A 20869-nucleotide genomic window follows, 5' to 3' on the forward strand; every position below is an offset into this window, starting at 1 on the left:
TCCTAAGGCAAGCTTGAGCCACCCTAGCTCTGCCCCCCCCCCGGTTGCCTAGGTGACTAGGGGGGTCCAACCAGTTTTAAGAAGCTGATGCAGAGCTCCCGAGGTATTCATTGCTGGGTAGCTGACGGAAGGAGCCCAAGAGCTGTGGCCGGGACCTTTTGTGGCCAGGCTTGGCAGAGACCCAAGGCTGCCTAGGACCCCCCTTCTCCCACAGCTGGGGAAGACTTTACTTGCTACAGAGACTCTTCCTTGGCTCTCGGTGCTGGACTTTAAGTGTGTTGGTCCTTCCGTGTCATCCTGGACTGGCGTATTCACCCTCCCTACGAACTCCCCTATTCGGTGACTGCCGTCTGTTTGTCTCAATAAAGCTTTGTGCGTTTGCCATCTACTCTGTGTGTTCTGTCCTGCCTACGCTCCGGCACACTACCCATCTATCTGGGACAGTCTAAAGTTCTGATACACCTTACTGTCACCCCATAACCCACTCATGGCATACCTCCTCATTCCAGGCTTTTATCCGGCATGGATGCCTCCATCTTCTTTTCATGATTGTCCTAGAGCTAGTCTAGTTCAAACTTACAATTTCACAGCACCAGACTCCTTTATACCCTTCCAAACCCTATGTGACGCCCACAAAATATCTAGACCTGAACTTTTTAGATATCTTCAGATCAATCACTTTTGTTCCTCCCACTTACACACCAACGCCCTCCCTCCCAGACATGACCAGGTTTGAACACTGTAACGGGGTTCGCTCGGCAGTGGGTGTGTGTGACCCCCTGGATGGGTGCACAACACAAAACACAGGCACAGCACAACAGTGGAGGTGAAAAAACAAAAAGGTGCAGTTTATTTACAATATTTACAGAAAAACGTAAAAAAAAAAAAGAAACATCAAATCCTGGCCAACTTGGATACTTACTATACAACATAGCTTCCCTAGCTACCCACCAGGTATAGCCTGATGCTATACCTAGCCCCTGTTAGTTGGAGGCTTAGCCACACAGGCTTTTGTCTCACTGCACACAGATAGGATGTTGCTCCCCAGTCAGTTCAGGCACAGATCTGGTTCCAGGTTGGAGCAACTCACTAAGCAGGCTGGGAAGTTTTATAAAGGCCTTAATGAGCCCACTATCTTCAGCTGGGCTCATTACCTCAGTGCTGAAGGACTCAGCGCTTCCCCCTTAGTGGAACAAATCCCCATATAGTCTAAACCTTGGACAGATGTATCGTCCATCCAGGACGCAACCAGGTGATTTCACCTGCCTACTGTCACATACCCCCCCTCTTGTTTCAACCTTGGGGTTGTAACACCAGTAGCCAGGCAGGCATGAACCCGGGCTAAAGCATCCACATTTCCCATCTGAACTCCAGGGCGATGCTTTACCGTGAAGTTAAATTCTTGTAGGGCCAGGAACCACCTATTTACCCTTCTATTGGTCTCTTTATTTTGAGCCATCCATTTCAAGGGAGCGTGATCCGTGACCAGGTCAAAATGTCTGCCTAGAAGATAGTACCGCAGGGAATCTAGAGCCCACTTTACTGCTAAACACTTCTTCTCAATTGTGGTGTAATTTTCCTTGTGAGACTTAAGCTTTCTGCTCAGGTAGATTACCGGGTGCTCCTCCCCCTTCCAAACCTGGGACAACACTGCTCCTAAGCCAACATCGGATGCCCGTACCTGCTTCTTGTTGTTTGGGCGTGGCCAACTCTATTGCTTCAACTTTGTTGATCTGGGGTTTTATTACTCCTCTCCCAATGGTGTACCTGGCCTCTTCCTGTCCAATCATACACTTCTTTGGGTTGGCCGTAAACCCAGCTTTCCGTATTGAGTCTAGTACAGCCTGAACTTTTGGCAAATGTGAGGTCCAATCTGCGCTATGGACATTCACATCGTCCAGGTAAGCTGCAGCATACTTCTGATGGGGGCGAAGAATTTGATCCATTTTGCGCTGAAAGGTAGCCGGTGCATTCTGTAACCCGAACGGCATTCTTCTATACTGGAATAACCTTCTGGGGTTCCAAATGCAGTCTTCTCCTTTGCTGACTCAGCTAGGGGTATCTGCCAATATCCTTTGGTCAAATCGAGCGTCGTCATGTACCGGGCTGCTCCCAGATGGTCGATTAATTCATCTATCCTCGGCATGGGGTAGGTGTCAAACTTTGTGACTTTATTTAACTGTCGGAAGTCATTACAAAATCACCAGCTCCCATCCGGTTTGGGCATCAACACTATGGGGCTGGACCAGCCACTCTGGGACTCCTATCGCAATCAGTGAAGGAGAAAAATTACCTGTTTGGAAAATATTTTAATAGAAACATAGAAACTTTTTTTTCAAATTTTTTGCTTTTTTTTTTTTTTTTATAGCGCAAAAATAAAACAGCCAGCGGGGAGTAAATACCACCAAAAGAAAGCTCTATTTGTGTAAAAAAAAAATGATAAAAATTTCAAATGAGTACAATGTTGCATGACCGCGCAATTGTCATTTAAAGTGCGACAATGCTGAAAATTGGCCTAGTAAAGAAGGGGGTATAAGTGCCTGATAGGCAAGTGGTTAAGGACCCCACTGGCACCTATCAGTGCCGCCTCATCAGTGCTGCCTATCAGTGCACATCAGTGAAGGAGAAAAATTACCTGTTTGCAAAATGTTATAATAGAAACAAAACTTTTTTTTTTTTAATTTTTTGCTCTTTTTTTGTTTATAGCGCAAAAATAAAACACCCAGCGGGGAGTAAAGACCACCAAAAGAAAGCTCTATTTGTGTCAAAAAAATGATAAAAATGAGTACAATGTTGCATGACCGCGCAATTGTCATTTAAAGTGTGGCAACGTTGAAAGCTGAGAATTGGCCTGGTAAGGAAGGGGATATACAGTGGGGATCGAAAGTTTGGGCACCCCAGCTAACAATGTGTATTAATGTGCATGAAGAAGCCAAGGAAAGATTTAAAAATCTCCAAAAGGCATCAAATTACAGATTAGACATTCTTATAATATGTCAACAAAAGTTCGATTTTATTTCCATCATTTATACTTTCAAAATAACAGAAAACAAAAAAATGGCGTCTGCAAAAGTTTGGGCCCCCTGCAGAGTTAATATCTTGTACTGCCCCCTTTGGCAAGTATCACAGCTTGTAAACACTTTTTGTAGCCAGCCAAGAGTCTTTCAATTCTTGTTTGAGGGATCTTTGCCCATTCTTCCTTACAAAAGTCTTCCAGTTCTGTGAGATTTCTGGGCTGTCTGTCACGCACGGCTCTTTTAAGGTCTATCCATAGATTTTCAATGATGTTGAGGTCAGGAGATTGTGAAGGCCATGGCAAAACCTTCAGTTTACGCCTCTTGATGTAATCCCCCGTGGATTTCGAGGTGTGTTTAGGATCATTATCCATTTGTAGAAGCCATCCTCTCTTAAACTTCAGCTTTTTCACAGATGGCATCAAGTTACCATCCAAAATTTGCTGAAATTTTATTGAATCCATTTTTCCTTCTGCTCGTGAGATGTTCCCTGTGCCACTGGCTGCAACACAACCCCAAAGCATGATTGATCCAACCCCATGCTTAACAGTTGGACAGAGGTTCTTTTCATTAAATTCTGTGCCCCTTCTTCTCCAACCGTACCTTTGCTCATTCCTGCCAAAAAGTTAAATTTTAACCTCATCGGTCCACAGAACTTGTTTCCAAAATGCATCAGACTTGTTGTGACGGGAGTGACTTTTGGGGGTGGGGGGACCTCTGTATCATCCTCCCAAATTCCCATTATGTTTAAGGCACCCTGTGCCTGTTAAGGGGTACAGGGTGTGTATGTGAATGTCTGAGTCTTGTGTATAGTGTGTGTTCCTTTGTCTAGGCCACATGGCTGTCCATTGTCTGTTTGCCATGTGCTCCCCCCCATGGTGCTGTGCCTTCCTGTCCAGCCAACTATTATGGGATGTACTGTTTGTGTATTGGTGTGGGGGTTGGTCAATGTCCTTTGCCGCATGGCTGCATCCCATTGTTCTGTGTCTTGGTTGGATGGGGAGGGGTGATGAGGTGTTTCCTGCCTATACTGTAGCCCTTCCCACTGATAGGGTGGGCTGATGATGTGTTTCCTGTCCCTGGTTGTCTTTCCCCGCCCTCTGTATAAAACATGTTTTTTGTGTACAATAAAAGTTGTTGGCTTCTGTCTTAAGAAGAGCTGGGTGCTGTCTTTTTCCTGAGGGATTTCAGGGTGTGGTCCGTGGATGGTGTTCGGACAGGGGAAGCTGTAGTATAACAGAAAAACTCGGTGCGGTCTGGTTTCCGGTTCCGGTACACTTGTCTATATGTTCATTTGCAAAGTTCAAACGATGATTTTTGTGGTGAGGACGTAGAAGAGGTTTTCTTCTGATGACTCTTCCATGAAGACCATATTTGTACAAGTATCTCTTTATAGTGGAATAGTGACCACAACTCCAGTGTCTGCCAGATCTTTCTGGAGGGATCGTGCAGTCAAACGTGGGTTTTGAATTGTTTTTCTCACAATCCTGTGAGCTGTTCTGTCTGATATTTTTCTTGGTCTTCCAGATCTTGCTTTAACTTCCACTGTTCCTGATGACTGCCATTTCTTAATTACATTCCGAACAGAGGATATTGACATCTGAAAACGCTTTGCTATCTTCTTATAGCCTTCTCCAGCTTGGTGAGCGTCAACTATTTTCAGTTTCAGTTTTCTAGACAACTGCTTAGAAGAACCCATGGTGCTGATTGTTGGGGCAAGGTCAGATGAGTCGGGGCATTTAAAACCTTTGAGATTGACATCACCTGGTCTTCCCAGACGATGATTGAGAACAATCCATGACACTGGCAGGTCTCAGCTTGGCAAAGGGGGCAGTGCATGCTATAAATTCTGCAGGGGGCCCAAACTTTTGCAGACGCCATTTTTTTGTTTTCTGTTATTTTGAAAGTGTAAATGATGGAAATAAAATCTAACTTTTGTTGAAATATTATAAGAATGTCTAATCTGTAATTTGATGCCTTTTGGAGATTTTTCTATCTTTCCTTGGCTTCTTTATGCACATTAATACAAATTTTTAGCTGGGGTGCCCAAACTTTCGATCCCCACTGTAAGTGCCTGGTAGGCAAGTGGTTAAGGACCCCACTGGCACCTTTTGGGGGGATAACCGAAATTGACAGGTAACAGCTCGCACTTCTGCTGCAATCACCTAGGTGATCAGAAGCGGAGGTTGTCCTCCCCCCTCCCTCCCTCCCTCCCTGTAGTCTTCTGGGACAAATGAAAGATTCATTGTAGGACATTTCTCTTTAGGCCGGTCAATGTGCTCTTTGGCAGATTGTAACCTCTTCAGCACACGTCTTTTTCCCAACAGTGGGACTTTGCGGGGACTTCTTGCAGATAGCTTGGCTTCACATCGGCGTCTTCTAATTGTAACAGTCCTCACAGGGAACGTCACACCTTCTTTCATCTTCCTGGAGCTGATTGTTGGCTGAGTCCGCCCCATTTTGGCTATTCTTCTATCCATTCCAATGGTAGTTTTTCGCTTTCTTCCTCGTCTTTCAGGTTTTGGTTGCCATTTTAAAGCATTTGCCATCATTTTAGCTGAGCAGCCGATCATTTTCTGCACTTCTTTATATGTTTTCCTCTCTCCAATCATGCATGTCATGACTGTTGGGTCTGTTGGATTTCTATGACTCTACTACACCTGATAGGAAATTATTTGCCATGTAGAAATCTCATATGATGTCCTCCCAGAATGCGCTCTCCTGCATGCCCCCGGGGGCATGAACCTGGCGATCTCCATGATCACTGTGTTCTATGACACGCTGGTCATCGGGAATTGCAGTTGCCGGTGCTCAGCTGCACTTTCCTCACACTGTCAGAGCATGAGGAAGGTACTGCCAGCAGTTGTCAGAGGAGGGATCATCAGGGCACTTATGATCAGTGCCCTGAGGATCGGTGCCCAGCAGCGCCACCCACCAGTTCTGCCCACAAGTGCCCAGCAGTGCCACCCACCTTTGCCCACCAGTGCAGCCCACCAGTGCCGCCCGTCAGTGCCCAGCAGTGCTGCCAATCAGTGACAACTATCAGTACCCATCATTAGTGCTGCCTATCAGTGCTGCCTATCAGTGCAGCCTCATCAACGCACATCAGTGAAGGAGAAAAATTACCTGTTTGCTAAATATTTTAATAGAAACAAAGAAACTTTTATTTCAATTTTTTTGCTCTTTTTTTGTTTATAGCGCAAAAAATAAAACACCCATCGGGGAGTAAATACCACCAAAAGAAAGCTCTATTTGTGTAAAAAAAAGATAATATTTTCAAACGAGTACAATGTTGCATGACCGCGCAATTGTCATTTATAATGTGACAACGCTGAAAATTGGCCTAGTAAGGAAGGGGGTATAAGTGCCTGGTAGGCAAGTGGTTAAGGACCCCACTGGCACCTATCAGTGCCGCCTCATTAGTGTTGCCTCATCAGTGCTGCCTATCAGTGCACATCAGTGAAGGAGACAAATTACCTGTTTGCAAAATGTTATAAAAGAAACAAAGTAACTTTTTTTTTTTTACATTTTTTGCTCTTTTTTTGTTTATAGCACAAAAAATAAAACACCCAGCGGGGAGTAAAGACCACCAAAAGAAAGCTCTATTTGTGTAAAAAAAAAGATAAAAATGAGTACAATGTTGCATGACCGCACAATTGTCATTTAGAGTGTGGCAAAGCTGAAAGTTTAAAATTGGCCTAGTAAGGAAGGGGATATAAGTGCCTGGTAGGCAAGTGATTAAGGACCCCACTGGCACCTTTTTGGGGGGGTAACCGAAATTGACAGGTACCCGCTCCCACTTCTACTGCAATCACCTAGGTGATCAGAAGCAGAAGTTGTCCTCCCCCTCCCTCCCTGTAGTCTTCTGGGACACATGAAAGGTCCTAGAAGACTACAGGACCATTCACAAAGCACAGAGATACTCGCACATGCTCAGTGGGCACCCGGATGTGAAGCCGCAAGCTGTCACAGCTGGGTGCCCACACTGAAGATGCCGGCACTGGAAACACAGGGCGGCCGGTGAAACGGGCTGCGGGGAGGACACCACGAGATCGAGGGACAGGTAAGTGCCCGTCTTTTAAAAGTCAGCAGCTACAGTTTTTGCAGCTGCTGACTTTTATTTTTTTTTATTTTCACTGGAACTCCACTTTAATGTATGAAGATATTATTTGTACTGTACAAATTACAACCTGTACGTTACCTCTAAGGGTTGTACCCCTTCTGACTTACTGTTGGTGAGTCCTGCAATCACATTGTTATGAGCTCCTTGTAAAACTATTATCTCTTTCCAATAAAATCTATGAACAAGAGAAGATATGGACCCCACAATTCCTCTATATACTCCACAATTCTCCCATGTGGACACCTCGTAAGTGGTTCTCCAGTATAGACTCCCAGTTTGGGGAACTCATTTAGAAGAAGCCGTCAGCTAGAATCACACTCACTACTCTACAGTATGGTGAAGACCAAGGAGGCCCAGCAATACCAAATGTTAGACTGTATTTTATAGCTGCCCAACTTCAACATCTTACCAGGTGGGACTTAGTAGACACATTAGATCCCATCCATCGGTTGCTACTTCCATCAGATACAGACTTCACATCACTCTCTGTCAGGGCTCCAGGTATGACCAGAGATGTGTGGACTGACACAGGGAAACGCAGGCTCAAGGATGGTGTAAAAGTAATATAATTTATTTAAGGTTACACAATACACAGAACACACAGTGCAAAACCAAACCTTAAGCTAGTCCCAATATGTGTGGGAACACAAGCATAGTCAGGCAGGCCGGGTCGGTAACTATCAGGCAGGTAGGTACAGGAAGAGCAGGCAGAGAGTAGTCATGTAAAGAGCCAGGGGTCAGTGCAGGAGACAGTCAACAGGATCAGGATCAAAGCAGGCACAGATAACAAGATACAGGGGCTCATGGGAAACATACATCAAGGCACTGATCACAGGCCCGGCCATTCCTTAAATACACCTCCTGCAATCAGCCTCAGGTGATGGCCGATTGCAGGAGTGAGTCTCTGGTTGCTGAGAGCACCCGCTGGCAAGCCCTGGTACTGCAGCCCACAAGGCAGGTGAGTCCCATCACCATTGGCAAGTCCATTCCTGACACTCTCACACTTGTTAATGGGCTTCAGATGGCACCAGTGGGAAAGGCATGATCTCTCATATATTTATTCCAGTCTTTTGACTCTTACCGAAGACTTATAGAAAGAAATGGGAAACAGAGAAAATAAGAGAGAGTGGTGGGAGGTGATTGTGACCTCCATACCTCTCATCTCTCTATCCTCTTTGCAGAAACTCAGTCATTTCTTTTGCATAGAGCTTTCAGGACTCCAGCTCAGTTGTTCAGCTAGGACAGGAGGGATTTCCCCTTATGACCCCAATTGTAGTGGTGATGTCAAGGATTTGATACACATGTTTTGGAGATGTCCAAAATTATTCAAAAAGTGGAACAATATGACCAGTATTATAATGTTGGTATTCAATATTCCTCGGGTGTGCCTCTTGGTGTCAATAGAGGAGGAATTATTTACACCTCCTTCTATTACAAGTCATATAGCAATAGTGAGGCTGCTTGACCATAAAAAATTGATCGGTGTCAGCTATCTATGTATGTACTGGGGGGAGTTACTTGCCGTGTACAGCTGAATTGTTCTAGGCTGTTTCTTCTTTTCTCTGTTCATTTGTTTATAAAAGGTAAAAGTGACACCATAGACAAAGCAAGTTATTGTTCTGTATGATCTGTAACAGTGCCACAACTGCCTATACATGAGAATGTATGACTCCATTGTCTGGGCTGAATGTTGGGAATACTGTGCGCACTTATAAACTTTCTTAATCAAATCTATTTGATTAAAAAAAATACTGTAGATAATGCTGTACATATTCTTTCTATTCATAAGATATATTTAGTAATGAACATTAAAAATAGAAAGCAACTTTATGTAGCCCTTTATATACAATTTTAATTTTTTTTTTTTGTACAGATGGATTGATGAGCCAAGTTTTCGGTCATGTTGGTCTTCATGAATACAGCTGAGTCACATGGAAAACAAGACATATGGGTGTCTTAATTGACTGAAAGTCTTTATTGCAGTTCACTGGAGGATTCACACGGGATACAAGTCATATCTGTGTTCTAAAAGTCATGGTTTGGATCCTCTTCCACATTGATCCAGCAGGAGAAAAGTAATTTCTGTGTTCTGGAAGTGACAATTACTTTACAGTAAAGTCCAACCCAAGTATACATAAGAGGAGTCATTTCAAACTATTTCTTGTTTGGAGATTTTACAATGGAGAGAAAATATATCACACACCAGAAGGTTCACAATGGAGGGAAGTCATATCATTGTTCTAAATGTGGCAAAACAGTTACAAGCGAGAGAGACCTTATAGTACACCAAAGAGTTCACACTGGAGAGAAGCCATATCAGTGTTCTGAATGTGATAAAGCTTTTAGAGTGAAGTCAAGTCTAATCACACACCAGATTGTTCACACTGGAGAGAAGTCATATCAGTGTTCTGAATGTGATAAAGCTTTTACACAGAAGTCAGATCTTATCACACACCAGAGGATTCACACTGGAGAGAAGTCATATCAGTGTTCTGAATGTGATAAAGCTTTTACAGTGCAGTCAAGTCTTATCACACACCAGAGGATTCACACTGGAGAGAAGCCATATCAGTGTTCTGAATGTGATAAAGCTTTTACAGTGAAGTCAGATCTTATCACACACCAGAGGATTCACACTGGAGAGAAGCCATATCAGTGTTCTGAATGTGATAAAGCTTTTACAGTGAAGTCAGATCTTATCACACACCAGAGGAGTCACACTGGAGAGAAGCCATTTTAATGTTTCAATGTGACAAATCTTTTACATTTAATGCCGGTCTAATCTATCACCGGAGGATTCACAAATCTCAGCATAGATTAAATTCTGGATGAAAAGAGATATTAAAGAAGTTTCAGGTGTCACAAGCTAGTTTCACATCCCCAATGTCATCCCACAAGCTAGAGAAGAAGGGAAGATAAAATGTTACCTTAAAAGAAACAAACTAAAATCTGAGCAAACTGGAATGTAATGATCGGATGAACTGAGTTTAGTGCTTATGTCCATCAATACACAACTAGAAGGGATTTGAATATTTTATCTTTTGACAATTTTTTTAAGATAAGCATCAATAACTGAACAGCTTCCCTCATGATTCTCATCTTTATCTTTTTTATGGAGCTTTGAATGAACATGTAATGCATTTTCATGATTCACCAACTGAGTTGTGTTTCCAAGCATTTTCTTCATTTCTGGATCCTGAGGTAATACGTGACCAACACTGCCTCAGTACCAGAGACTAGGATGGGGTCTATTATCTTACCAAGTCTCTGAAGCCTCAGTGGGAGAGTCCATTCCAGGTTCTTCTGACTATTGATACATGATCAGCCAGGCTTGAGGTCTCCAGCTAAGCCCACCTTGTCCACTCCTCCCATTACATGTTCCATCTCCTCTCCCATTATCAATGCCTTCTTTCCACATTTCATCTTCTCTCATTATTATTATAATACAGGATTTATATAGCGCCAACAGTTTTCTCAGCGCTTTACAATATAACGGGAGACAATACAGTTCAATACAAGAGGGATAGGAGTACCCTGCTGCTCAGAGCTTACAATCTAGGAGGGAGGAGCTAGTGGTACAAAAGGTAGTAACTGTGGGGGATGGACTGGTTGGAAGAGTAGAAGATTCCATTATTAGCTGAGGGCAGGATATGCTTCCCTGAAGAGAGAGGTTTTCAGAGATCGCCTAAAAGTGAGCAGAGTAGGCGATAGTCTGATAAATTGGTGTAGAGCATTCCAGAGGATAGGGGAAGCTCTGGAGAAGTCCTGGAGATGAGCATGGGAGGAGGAGATAAGGGAGCTAGAGAGCAGGAGGTTGTGCAAGGAGCGGAGAGTACGGTTTGGGGGATATTTGGAGACAATATTGGTGATGTAATTTGGGGCGGAGTTAAAAATGACTTTTTATGTTATTGTTAATGTTTAGAATTTTATCCTTTGGGCAATGGGAAGCCAGTGGAGGGATTGGCAGAGGGGGGTAGGGGACAATGAATGGAGGTCAGTGGAGGGATTGGCAGGGGGGTGTGGAGGACACTGAATGGAGGCCAGTGAAGGGATTGGCAGAGAGGGGTGGAGGACACTGAGTGAAGGCCAGTGGAGGGATTGGCAGAGAGGGGTGGCTGATACAGAATGGTTAGTAAGGTGGATGAGCCTGGCAGCAGCATTCATGATAGACTAAAGAGGGGATAGCCTGCAATGTGGTTGGCCAATAATGAGGGAGTTACAATAGTCAAGGCAATATATAACAAGGGAGTGAATAAGTTGCTTAGTTGTTTCCGAGGTTAGGAACGGCCGTATCTTGGAGCTGTTGCGGAGGTGAAGTCTACAAGATTTGGACAGTGATTGGATTTGGGACTGAAAGGACAGATGGGAGTCTAGGATTACACCTAGCACCCTGGCATGAGGGGAGGGACTGATGATTGTGTTATTGATCTTGATGGAGAAGTCAGGGAAGAGGGCACAGGCTGGAGGGAATACTAAGAGCTCTGTTTTGGAAAGATTGAGTTTGAGGAAGTGGAGTGACATCCATGCTGATATGTCGCTTAGTAGGTTAGTAATGCGAGAGGAGACTGAAGGGGCGTGGTGAGGAGGAGACTGAAGGGATGAGGTGAGGGGTAAAAAGATAGATTTGTGTGTCATCAGCATAGAGGTGGTACTTAAAGCCATGGGAGCTTATCAAGTGACAAAGGGAGGAGGTGTAGATGGAGAAGAGAAGGGGTCCAAGGACAGAACCTTGAGGGACCCCTACAGAAAGATGGAGTGAAGAGGAGGAGGCAGAGTTATAGGTAACGCTGATCGAGCGCTGCAATAGGTAGGAGGAGAACCAGGAGAGAGCAGAGTCTTGGAGGCCAAAAGAGTTCAGTTTTTTGAGGAGGAGGAGGGGATGGTCAACTGTATCAAAAGCTGCAGAGAGGTCAAGTAGTAAGAGTACTGAGTAGTGGCCATTGGTTGGGATGAGTACGGAGTAGTGGCCATTAGTTGGGATGAGTACGGAGTAGTGGCCATTGGTTGGGATGAGTACGGAGTAGTGGCCATTGGTTGGGATGAGTACGGAGTAGTGGCCATTGGTTGGGATGAGTACGGAGTAGTGACCATTGGTTGGGAGGAGTACGGAGTAGTGGCCATTGGTTGGGATGAGTACGGAGTAGTGGCCATTGGTTGGGATGAGTACGGAGTAGTGGCCATTGGTTGGGATGAGTTCGGAGTAGTGGCCATTGGTTGGGAGGAGTACGGAGTAGTGGCCATTGGTTGGGAGGAGTACGGAGTAGTGGCTATTGGTTGGGATGAGTACGGAGTAGTGGCTATTGGTTGGTATGAGTACGGAGCAGTGACCATTGGTTGGGATGAGTACGGAGCAGTGGCCATTGGTTGGGATGAGTATGGAGTAGTGGCCATTGGTTTTAGCAGTTAGTAGATCATTAGTGAGGTTTAGTAGGGCAGTTTCAGTGGAGTGTAGTGAGGGAAAGCCAGACTGTAAAGGTACAAGAAGGTTGTTGTCGGTGAGGGAGGAGCTCAGGCGATTGTAGACTAAGAGTTCTAATAGTTTAGAGGTAAATGGCAGCAGGGAGATGGGTCTTAAGTTGTTCAGGTTGGCGGGGTCCAGGGAGGGCTTTTTAAGTATGGGAGTGATGTGTGCATGCTTTAGAGGTGAGGGGAAGGCACCAGTAGAGAGGGAAAAATTGAAGATGTGAGTGAGGGAGCATAGGATGGAAGAAGAGGGTGACTGTAGTAGTTGTAAGGGGACAGGATCCAGGGGGCAGGTAGTGAGACGGGCTTCTGAGAGAACCTTAGTGACCTCTTCGGTAGTAGCAAGGTCAAAAGAGGAAAGTGTTGAGGGAGGTTTAGTATAAGGTATGCTAAGTGGGATGGATGTCTGTGCAGTGGAGATGCCCCTATGAATTGCATCAATCTTATTTTTGAAATGATTTGCAATCTCGTGAGCAGTGAGTGAGGTACTGGGTGGAGGTGGAGAAAGTAGAGAGTTAAAAGTAGAGAAGAGACGACGAGGACTGGATGACAAGCTATTGATGAGAGTGACAAAGTAGGCTTGTTTGGCAGCATGGAGGGAGGAATTGTATGTGAAGAAAGCAGATTTATATCTGGTGAATGCTTGGTGAGATTTGGTTTTACACCACACTCGCTCCAGCACAAGACTATGTTGTTTAAGATCTCTGGAGTTGTCAGTCTGCCAAGGTTGCAATGGTCGGGGCCTGATGATTCGTGTGGTTAGAGGAGCAAGTGAGTCTAATACGGATGAAAGTGAACTGTTGTAGACAGCAGTGGCCAGGGCAGGACAGGGGAGAGATTCTGTCATAGAGTTGGTCAGTTGCAGAGTGGAAAGGAGAAGGGTTCAAGTTGTGAAGGTTTCTGCGGGTAATTGCTGATTGGAGGGATAAGTGTTTGAAGATGAGGAGACTGTGAAGGTGATGAGATTGTGATCATAGAGAGGAAAGGGGGTGTTTGTGAGGTTGTAGGATATCCTCTCATGGGTGACAACCTTTCAGGCAGGTCTGCGGCTGTGACACCAGCTAGAAAGAAGTCTCTGTTCAGTGAGAAAACAACATCCCAAGCTGATGCAGGCCTTCCAATACTGAGTTACTGCTGATTTAGGGGATGTATTCAGCAGTAAAACGTAAGCCCAGCTGGCCACTTGTGTTCCATGTGGTTCTGCCAAATGGGATTCCATCAGGTGAAGATCAGAAATCCTTGTTCCATGTTTTCTCTTTCCAGCTATTACTCCTCTCCATAGACTAATCACACAATACAACTGCCAGAGATCTGAACTTACAAAGTGCTGAGTGTGCGGTCATATTCCTACCACTTCTTCCGGGGGACTGACATTCCTCTGATTGGGGTTCACAATAATCACTCTGAGTGCACACATCTCTTTTTGGTGGATAGTTTCTAAAGAAAACTTCTTCTCCCTGGAAATATTACAACGTTGGCACCAAAGTGTAACTATGGGCAAAATCAATAATGACATTAATAATGAAATCTGTCATTAGCAGAGCAGGTTTTGCTTTTCTGAGTCTCCTATTGTATTATTTTTTGTTGTCCCTCCCAGTAGATATTTGTTGTCTACTTCCTGTAGAAGACTAAGTCTTTTTGGAAAAATGGCAGTTGGAGGGGTTGCGGCAAATCCTATAACACTGCTGGGGGTGCTCACAACTGTCAGTTGTCATTCATATGGGGGGTTGGACCTTATAGAGAACCTGTTGCTGTAACTGCTGTAGAAGCGTTAGCTGAAGTTGGGCTTTACTTGTTGTGTGTCTTACTTATAATCTATCTAAGACTTCCCTGTACAGGGTGACAACGCTGCTGTGTAATGTTCCTGCAGAATGATCAGGGTTGTCACCCTGTTACAGAAAGTGGGAAAATAACAGATGTACAGACAGGACCAACAGCTGATACAACTATGTTGCAGAGGGAACTCTGGGAATGCTAATGACAGATTGCATTACACATTCAGTTAGCAGACTTCCTGCTGTTGGTCTGATGTTTGAATTGTGTTCTGATATTTACTGTCCTGCTGTAAAAGGTGTAAATGATCGCCCGCATGTTTCCTGTAGTAGCAGGGACTGCAAACTCATATCAGGAATAGTAGGATGGGTACCTACCCAAGGGGGTCACTTTTTAGGATTTGGGGGAAGCATTTCACATGGTCTCTTTCCATTATTGACACCGAAAAGGGGAGTCTCACTTATTTCACCAACAATAGGAGAGCCAATCACAGGCCAGTAACATTTCATGGTGTCTCAATGTATTGCAGAATGTTTAATCCCCATTGGTCCAATGGATTCCTAGTCCTTCCAGATATATTGCTTCTTGTGTGGAAGGAGCACCCTAAAATGCCTTCCCTTCAATTCCACCCATAGCTGTACTTTAGGTGATGATGCCCCTCCCCCATATCTGTAAGGGAAAGCCTCAATTTCTCCCAATACTCCCCTGGCCTTCCATTGAGAGGAAACATTTTCTCTGGAGTGGAGATGTTTTATGCAGTGAGCCCTTCATAGACGGGATGGGGAGTCTAAGTAATCTAAGATAAGTAAGATGAACCGGTGTACTGGAGTCATGGATCAGATAACCAATGACACCATTGATGGTATAGCAGAGCTGACAGCAGAAGTGGCTCCATCACCTAAGGTGGTGTCACAGAACTGCATGGTGGCTGACTATCTCTCGGAAGCTCAAGCAGAGTCTACAAACTGGTGTCAGAGAGTGTTGTACATTTATATTAGATCATGAGGATCTCAGAAGGGGATATCTACACAAGGTAAAGGAGTTCCAACAGTCACCTGGGTGGGGGGAAGTGGGATCCATTTTCTTGGATGGGTTTAGCTGGAACTTGGTTGAGTAATATGGTGGCTTTGCTTCTTAGGCCATTAGTTGCTACTATAGATTTGATGATAATTTTATACATTGTTGCTGTTGTGTGTTTTGCTGAGTTTATTTTGCTTGTTTATGCACATGATTAAATTCACATTTTAGAACAGAAGATTAAACCCACAAACATTTTATTTTCTGAAGCAGGGACCCTGGAGAATATAATGGTGGTAGTTCCCATTTTCTATGTCACAGGATATTAGCACAGCTGTTTGTCAAATGTTTATATTCTGTAACAAAATCCCACTAAAGATAATTTTAATACACAAAAAACACAATATATGACCCAATCTGTTTGGTGAAATGTAAAATATTGGGTTGGCATCAAGTATATAGATACCAAACATGCCAAACTTTAAAAATTGTGCGTATTTGTGAAATGGTGACAAACTTCAGTACCAGATATTGTCCATAGGTGACGCTTTAAAAGCCTTTACAGTCATCAGTTTATATAGTGAACCATGAATGATGGCCCTCGAGTTATTCCTCTCCCTCTGGTGTGTGCAGAGATATGTACAATGTGTAGTGTGATTGATGTTTTCCTACATAACCGCACCCAACCCTTGCAATTGCTCATGTATACGGGAACTGGGGGCTTTAAAATGTGTTTTGTGTGTTTTTTCATTTACAGTGTTTTACTTTACACTTTTCTTTCTCTGAACTTTATTATTGCCATATAGGGGGTTAATAGCCTCGCATGTGATAACATATTGCTGGTCACAGATCCTCTTTAAAGAACACAAGAGGTCTATCAGACCCCTAATGTCACCTCCGTTTCCCAAAAAAGATAGTCAAGCACAGATCATGTTTGATCAGCTCCTTGAAGACACGAATGTACATCTGCCAAATCTGTATCTGAGTAGACCATAGAAGCAGCATTAGAAAGAAATGTGAGCATGGCTTCAGTCAGGCGATGGTCCTGGTGGTCATGGTCTTGTTCGCCTTCAGGTCCTCTCACCTTGTAGATGGTGACATGGACTTGTTGTGTGGGAATGAGCAGGAGGGGCTCGGGGTTCTCTTGTACCCAATCAGCTTGTTATGGATAAAAGGTGAAAGTGTCTTCTGGGAAGTTACGGGGATTTGGATGTTTAGAGGGTTACATAAGTGGGCGGGGTTGGTATTAATGAAGGGCGTGGCATATGTTAATCAGTTTCTTAGCATAGATGATATAAACGGTATAAATAGATCCTTGAAATGTAAACAATCTATCTCTTTCCTTCTGTTGTTAAAGTGTCACATATATATGATGAATAAAGTTGGATGATATTTTCACCACACAATACCGTGGTCTGGGTTCTTCTACAACACATCCCCCCCAAAATGTCCTCTTCTAGTTCTAGGAGTCTGGTGGAATGGGACACAAGCTGATGGTATCTCTTAGGCCCCTTGTACATGGGGGGTCCGGCCCCTGTGGGTACAATGCTGGCATTATAATACACCTGGTAGGCACAGGTACAGCGTCCAGCCCCGCTGCCTGCAGCCTGTGAAAGTCTACACTACAGCTGGACGGGGCTCAATGCTGCACCACGTTTACCTCGTGTTTAGGGCGCTCTGTGTTCAGGGAGAAATGGCCGCCATCCTGATCAGACAAAGCATAGAGCAGATGTAGGCCGGTGCAGTCTGCTTCTTCCCCTGTAGGTGGCGCCCAACCAGAATGACATCCCAGCCTGGAGAGGAAGTCGGGGGACACTTGGCTTCTCTGTGGTTTCCCGGTTCCTGGAGACGGCGTGGAATGAAGGGGTCCATGGAGTCCTGGGGACATTTTTTGTTCTTTGTTTACACCTTTTAAAAATCATTTTATTCCTGAAGATCACTAAACCCCAAATCTGATGTATTCTTTGATAGCAGACACCCTATATAATCCAATGTTGGGAGTTGTCATTTTCTATGTTACATGATATTAGCACAACAGTTTATGAAAGGCAACATTTCAGGAACAATATAGTAACGTTTATTTTGGAGCACATAAATGCAATTCATGACCTATTTTCTGGTGAAATATAAAAGATGAGGTTGTGCCGAGGAAATGGGATTCCCAACATTTCAAGCCGTAACACTGTGTGCACTTGGAACGCTTTAATAGCCCCTCCAGGTCATCAGTATAGAGTTACACAGGAGCACTGGTGCTCCAATCATTGCTCTCCCTCCGGCGTGTGCGCTGTGTAGTGCCTTTTGAAGAGATTTATCAAAAACATAACTTTATTTCAACAGCAGACCAGCCTAACCGCCTCTTAAGGGTTAACTCTTTTTGGTTGAAATTCAAAGGACCCTCTAGTAAAGACATGCAGATAATGGGTGAAGGGAACTTTTTCCAGAGACAATAGACTGTTTGACTATCTACAGGTGGCCTAAGACCGACAATTCTGAGTAGTTTAAATTGGCGACTATGAGACTAACTAAAAGGTGCATATGTCAACAAATACTATTTGTATATTGGGGTTGGGGAGAATACATCTACAAAAGTTAATCAGACAGTCAAATAAGACGTTAGACCTCTAAACATTGAGTCATCACACCTAACCAAAAGAACAATGATGAGACGGAAACCTAACTGGCTGAAGGTTCACCCAAAACCTTGGAGAGTGTGATGAACAAACAAACTTCTCGAACCGTCACAATATACTATTATCCACTAAGGTTACAAGTATAACTGGTTGTTTACCCCAACTCCTCCACAATGGACAGGTAAACAGAGGGTCTTTCCTACTCATGGGAATTTTTTTTCTAAAACAAAAAGGTTAAACTTAGGACATATAAAGCTAAGAACTGGATATATCTACCCACAGAGACATTATCAAAAAGCATATTATCAATGGGATGTTATAAAGAGTATGTTTCACACACAAAAATATATTCAGCAGAGTTGAGGATGGTATACCACTAAATTGAGTATGAAATGATGAAAAGAAAGATATATGGTGAATTGGTATCAGTTAGAAATTTATATCAGAAAACAAATGCTTGCACACACGTTTGTATTTCAGGGAAATGAATAACTGAATACACATATATCTCCTATGGTTCCTATTTAGAACATTATAGGTATAATCAAATATATATATCTGGATAAGACGTATATTTAATACCTGAAATCACCTTGGGTTCTCCCGAGGTGTGAGTCATCATAAATACTCAAATTGTTCTATGAGCCCTGACTGCCACCTAGTGGACAGGTGAGAGATAGCTTAGGTACATACATTTCTCGACCGGCCAATCAAAAAGCCTGTTGGGAGGGTCTTTTAGAACAATAGTTTAGATGGTATAAAAAGCCATGCAACTCACTAAAAAAAGGACTGATTGAAAAACCTGGAGAAAAAAAAAACCCTGAAAAACTGACTAAAAGAACCTGACTGAAAACTGACTGAAGAGGCTGAAATCCATCCCTGCTGAATAACCACTCTTTCATCCTTTCAAACTTTTTAAACTTTCTACTAAACTTCTAAACCTCTGAATCTCTACTATACTACATATCTATCACTTGTCCCTGTGGCCATCATTCTGAAGGCGTTCCATTGCCAGCTGAATCCACTGGGAAGGTGTCATAGTCCAAATTCTGGGTGTGGTGAGACTGTCCATCTAATATTGTATTGCAGATTTCCTCTGTTATTTAGAGTGATAAGAATTACCTTAGAGTGATAACAACTGTATTGGGTGTTCACATAAATATAGAGAGATCCTGTATTACTGTTAGATATTGTTGGTGTCATATTGAAAATTTTACATATTTCATAAATTATTAAATTTTAGTAATTAGAGTATAATTTATCAGGGAATATCTTCTCCCATTCTTATGGCCACGGTTTGTGAGAAAATAACCTCTGAGATACTCTAAATTATCAGTTATTACTAGATTTAATTTTTAATCATTATCATCTAGAAAAATTGTAATCTTGTTTATCATTATTTAGAAACATTGTATTGTGTATAATATTGGTATAATATATCTTTGACCGTGTGTACCAGTATTCATTCATCACCAGTCTTTTGCGTTTTGTGTTAATATATATATAATTTTTGTACATAAATAAATTTTTATATTTATCTATTATAAGGCAAATTTTGTGTGTATGGTACGAAATCATACTGGCTAAAAGGATTCAAGGTCTAATAATAAGTGGTGATCAAATTATCAAGGTGTCCAAATTATTGGTTCACTAAATATTTGCCATATTTTAACGGCTAGAGGCACTGTAATATTTCATCTAAGGGAAAGGGACACGCCCTTTATAAGTAGAATAAATCCTTACATAAACCACCACAGCTCATATGTAACGTGTGTGTGGGGATCACTGTGTTCCTATATAGGTGCCCCAATGTGCGTGTTTTTGTAGGTGTGTGTCGGGGGAGGAGGGGCTCTAACATTTTTGCATTATTAAAAAAATGTGTCTCTTTCTATGCTTAAAACTTTATTTATTTTGTCCATAACTTGTATTGCTATCATGTAGGGGACCAATAGCCTCCTATGTGATGGCATATAGGTGACAGGTTCTCTTTATGGAGACCCCTGGGGTATATTAGACTGTGAATGTCTCCTCTCTACTCCATTGCAGATGATGGAACACAGACCACCTTCCATCAGCTGCTTCCCCCGGCACTGATCCCGGAGAATGACAGCTCCAGTCCAGGAAGTGATGTCATCCACGTCATACATGTCACTTCCTGGTCTGTGTACAGGAGGTCCACTGAGCTCCCGCCACCCTTCCCAGTGACACCCACCATGACAGGACCGGGCTCTGCTGTCTGGTGGCGGGGTCAGGGCACATTGCAGCAATGTTCATGGAAGTAACAGGTGGATTCACAGCCATTTGTATCACTTCCACATGAAATCAGACTTTACTAAAGTCCTCACACTCCGGGCTGTATAGTGGTGGGGAATGTGCAAAAAATAACAAATCTGTAGCATTGTTAATAATCCAAATCACCAGCAAGTGGCTGCAGGTTCATATTTTACCACCCCCCTATCCCGGCACCCTAAGATGGTTGCCTAGGTCTCCTTAAGGTGGTCATTGTGGTGTCCTCATACTGGGGAGAAGTAGCAGAATGTGTTTTGGGTGTAATTCCACATATCCCCATGGCGTGTGCCAGAAATAGCTCATTAAATTACATTTTGTTTTTCATTTTCCAATAACTTATGGCAATAACTGTAAATGTTCCATGGACACAACATGCCTCTCAGCACATACCTTGGGATGTATCCTTCCCATAAAGGGGACATTTGGGGATGTTTGTAAGGTCCGGGCATTTTACTGCCTCAAGAAATGTGATCGGCAGTCAGAAAGTAACAGCGACGTAAAAGCTGCATAAATTCCATTCTATATCTCATAGTTTGTAGACGCCATAACTTCACACAGAC

General features: G+C 43.3%; 1 protein-coding gene across 1 annotated transcript in view; it reads left to right on the plus strand.

Moving 5' to 3' along the window:
- The window catches only part of LOC149470476 (uncharacterized), a 491741-nt gene that overhangs the window by 343714 nt on the left and 127158 nt on the right, over positions 1 to 20869 (plus strand). The window contains exon 7 of the mRNA XM_089663270.1: positions 9496 to 9851. Within this exon, the coding sequence (XP_089519396.1) occupies positions 9496 to 9851 (356 nt within the window). The remainder of the gene's footprint in view (positions 1 to 9495; positions 9852 to 20869) is intronic.

Source organism: Staurois parvus, unplaced genomic scaffold (genome assembly GCF_062004578.1).
Source record: "Staurois parvus isolate SC_StPar_1 unplaced genomic scaffold, SC_StPar_1.0 ptg000042l, whole genome shotgun sequence".
Lineage (NCBI taxonomy): Eukaryota > Metazoa > Chordata > Amphibia > Anura > Ranidae > Staurois > Staurois parvus.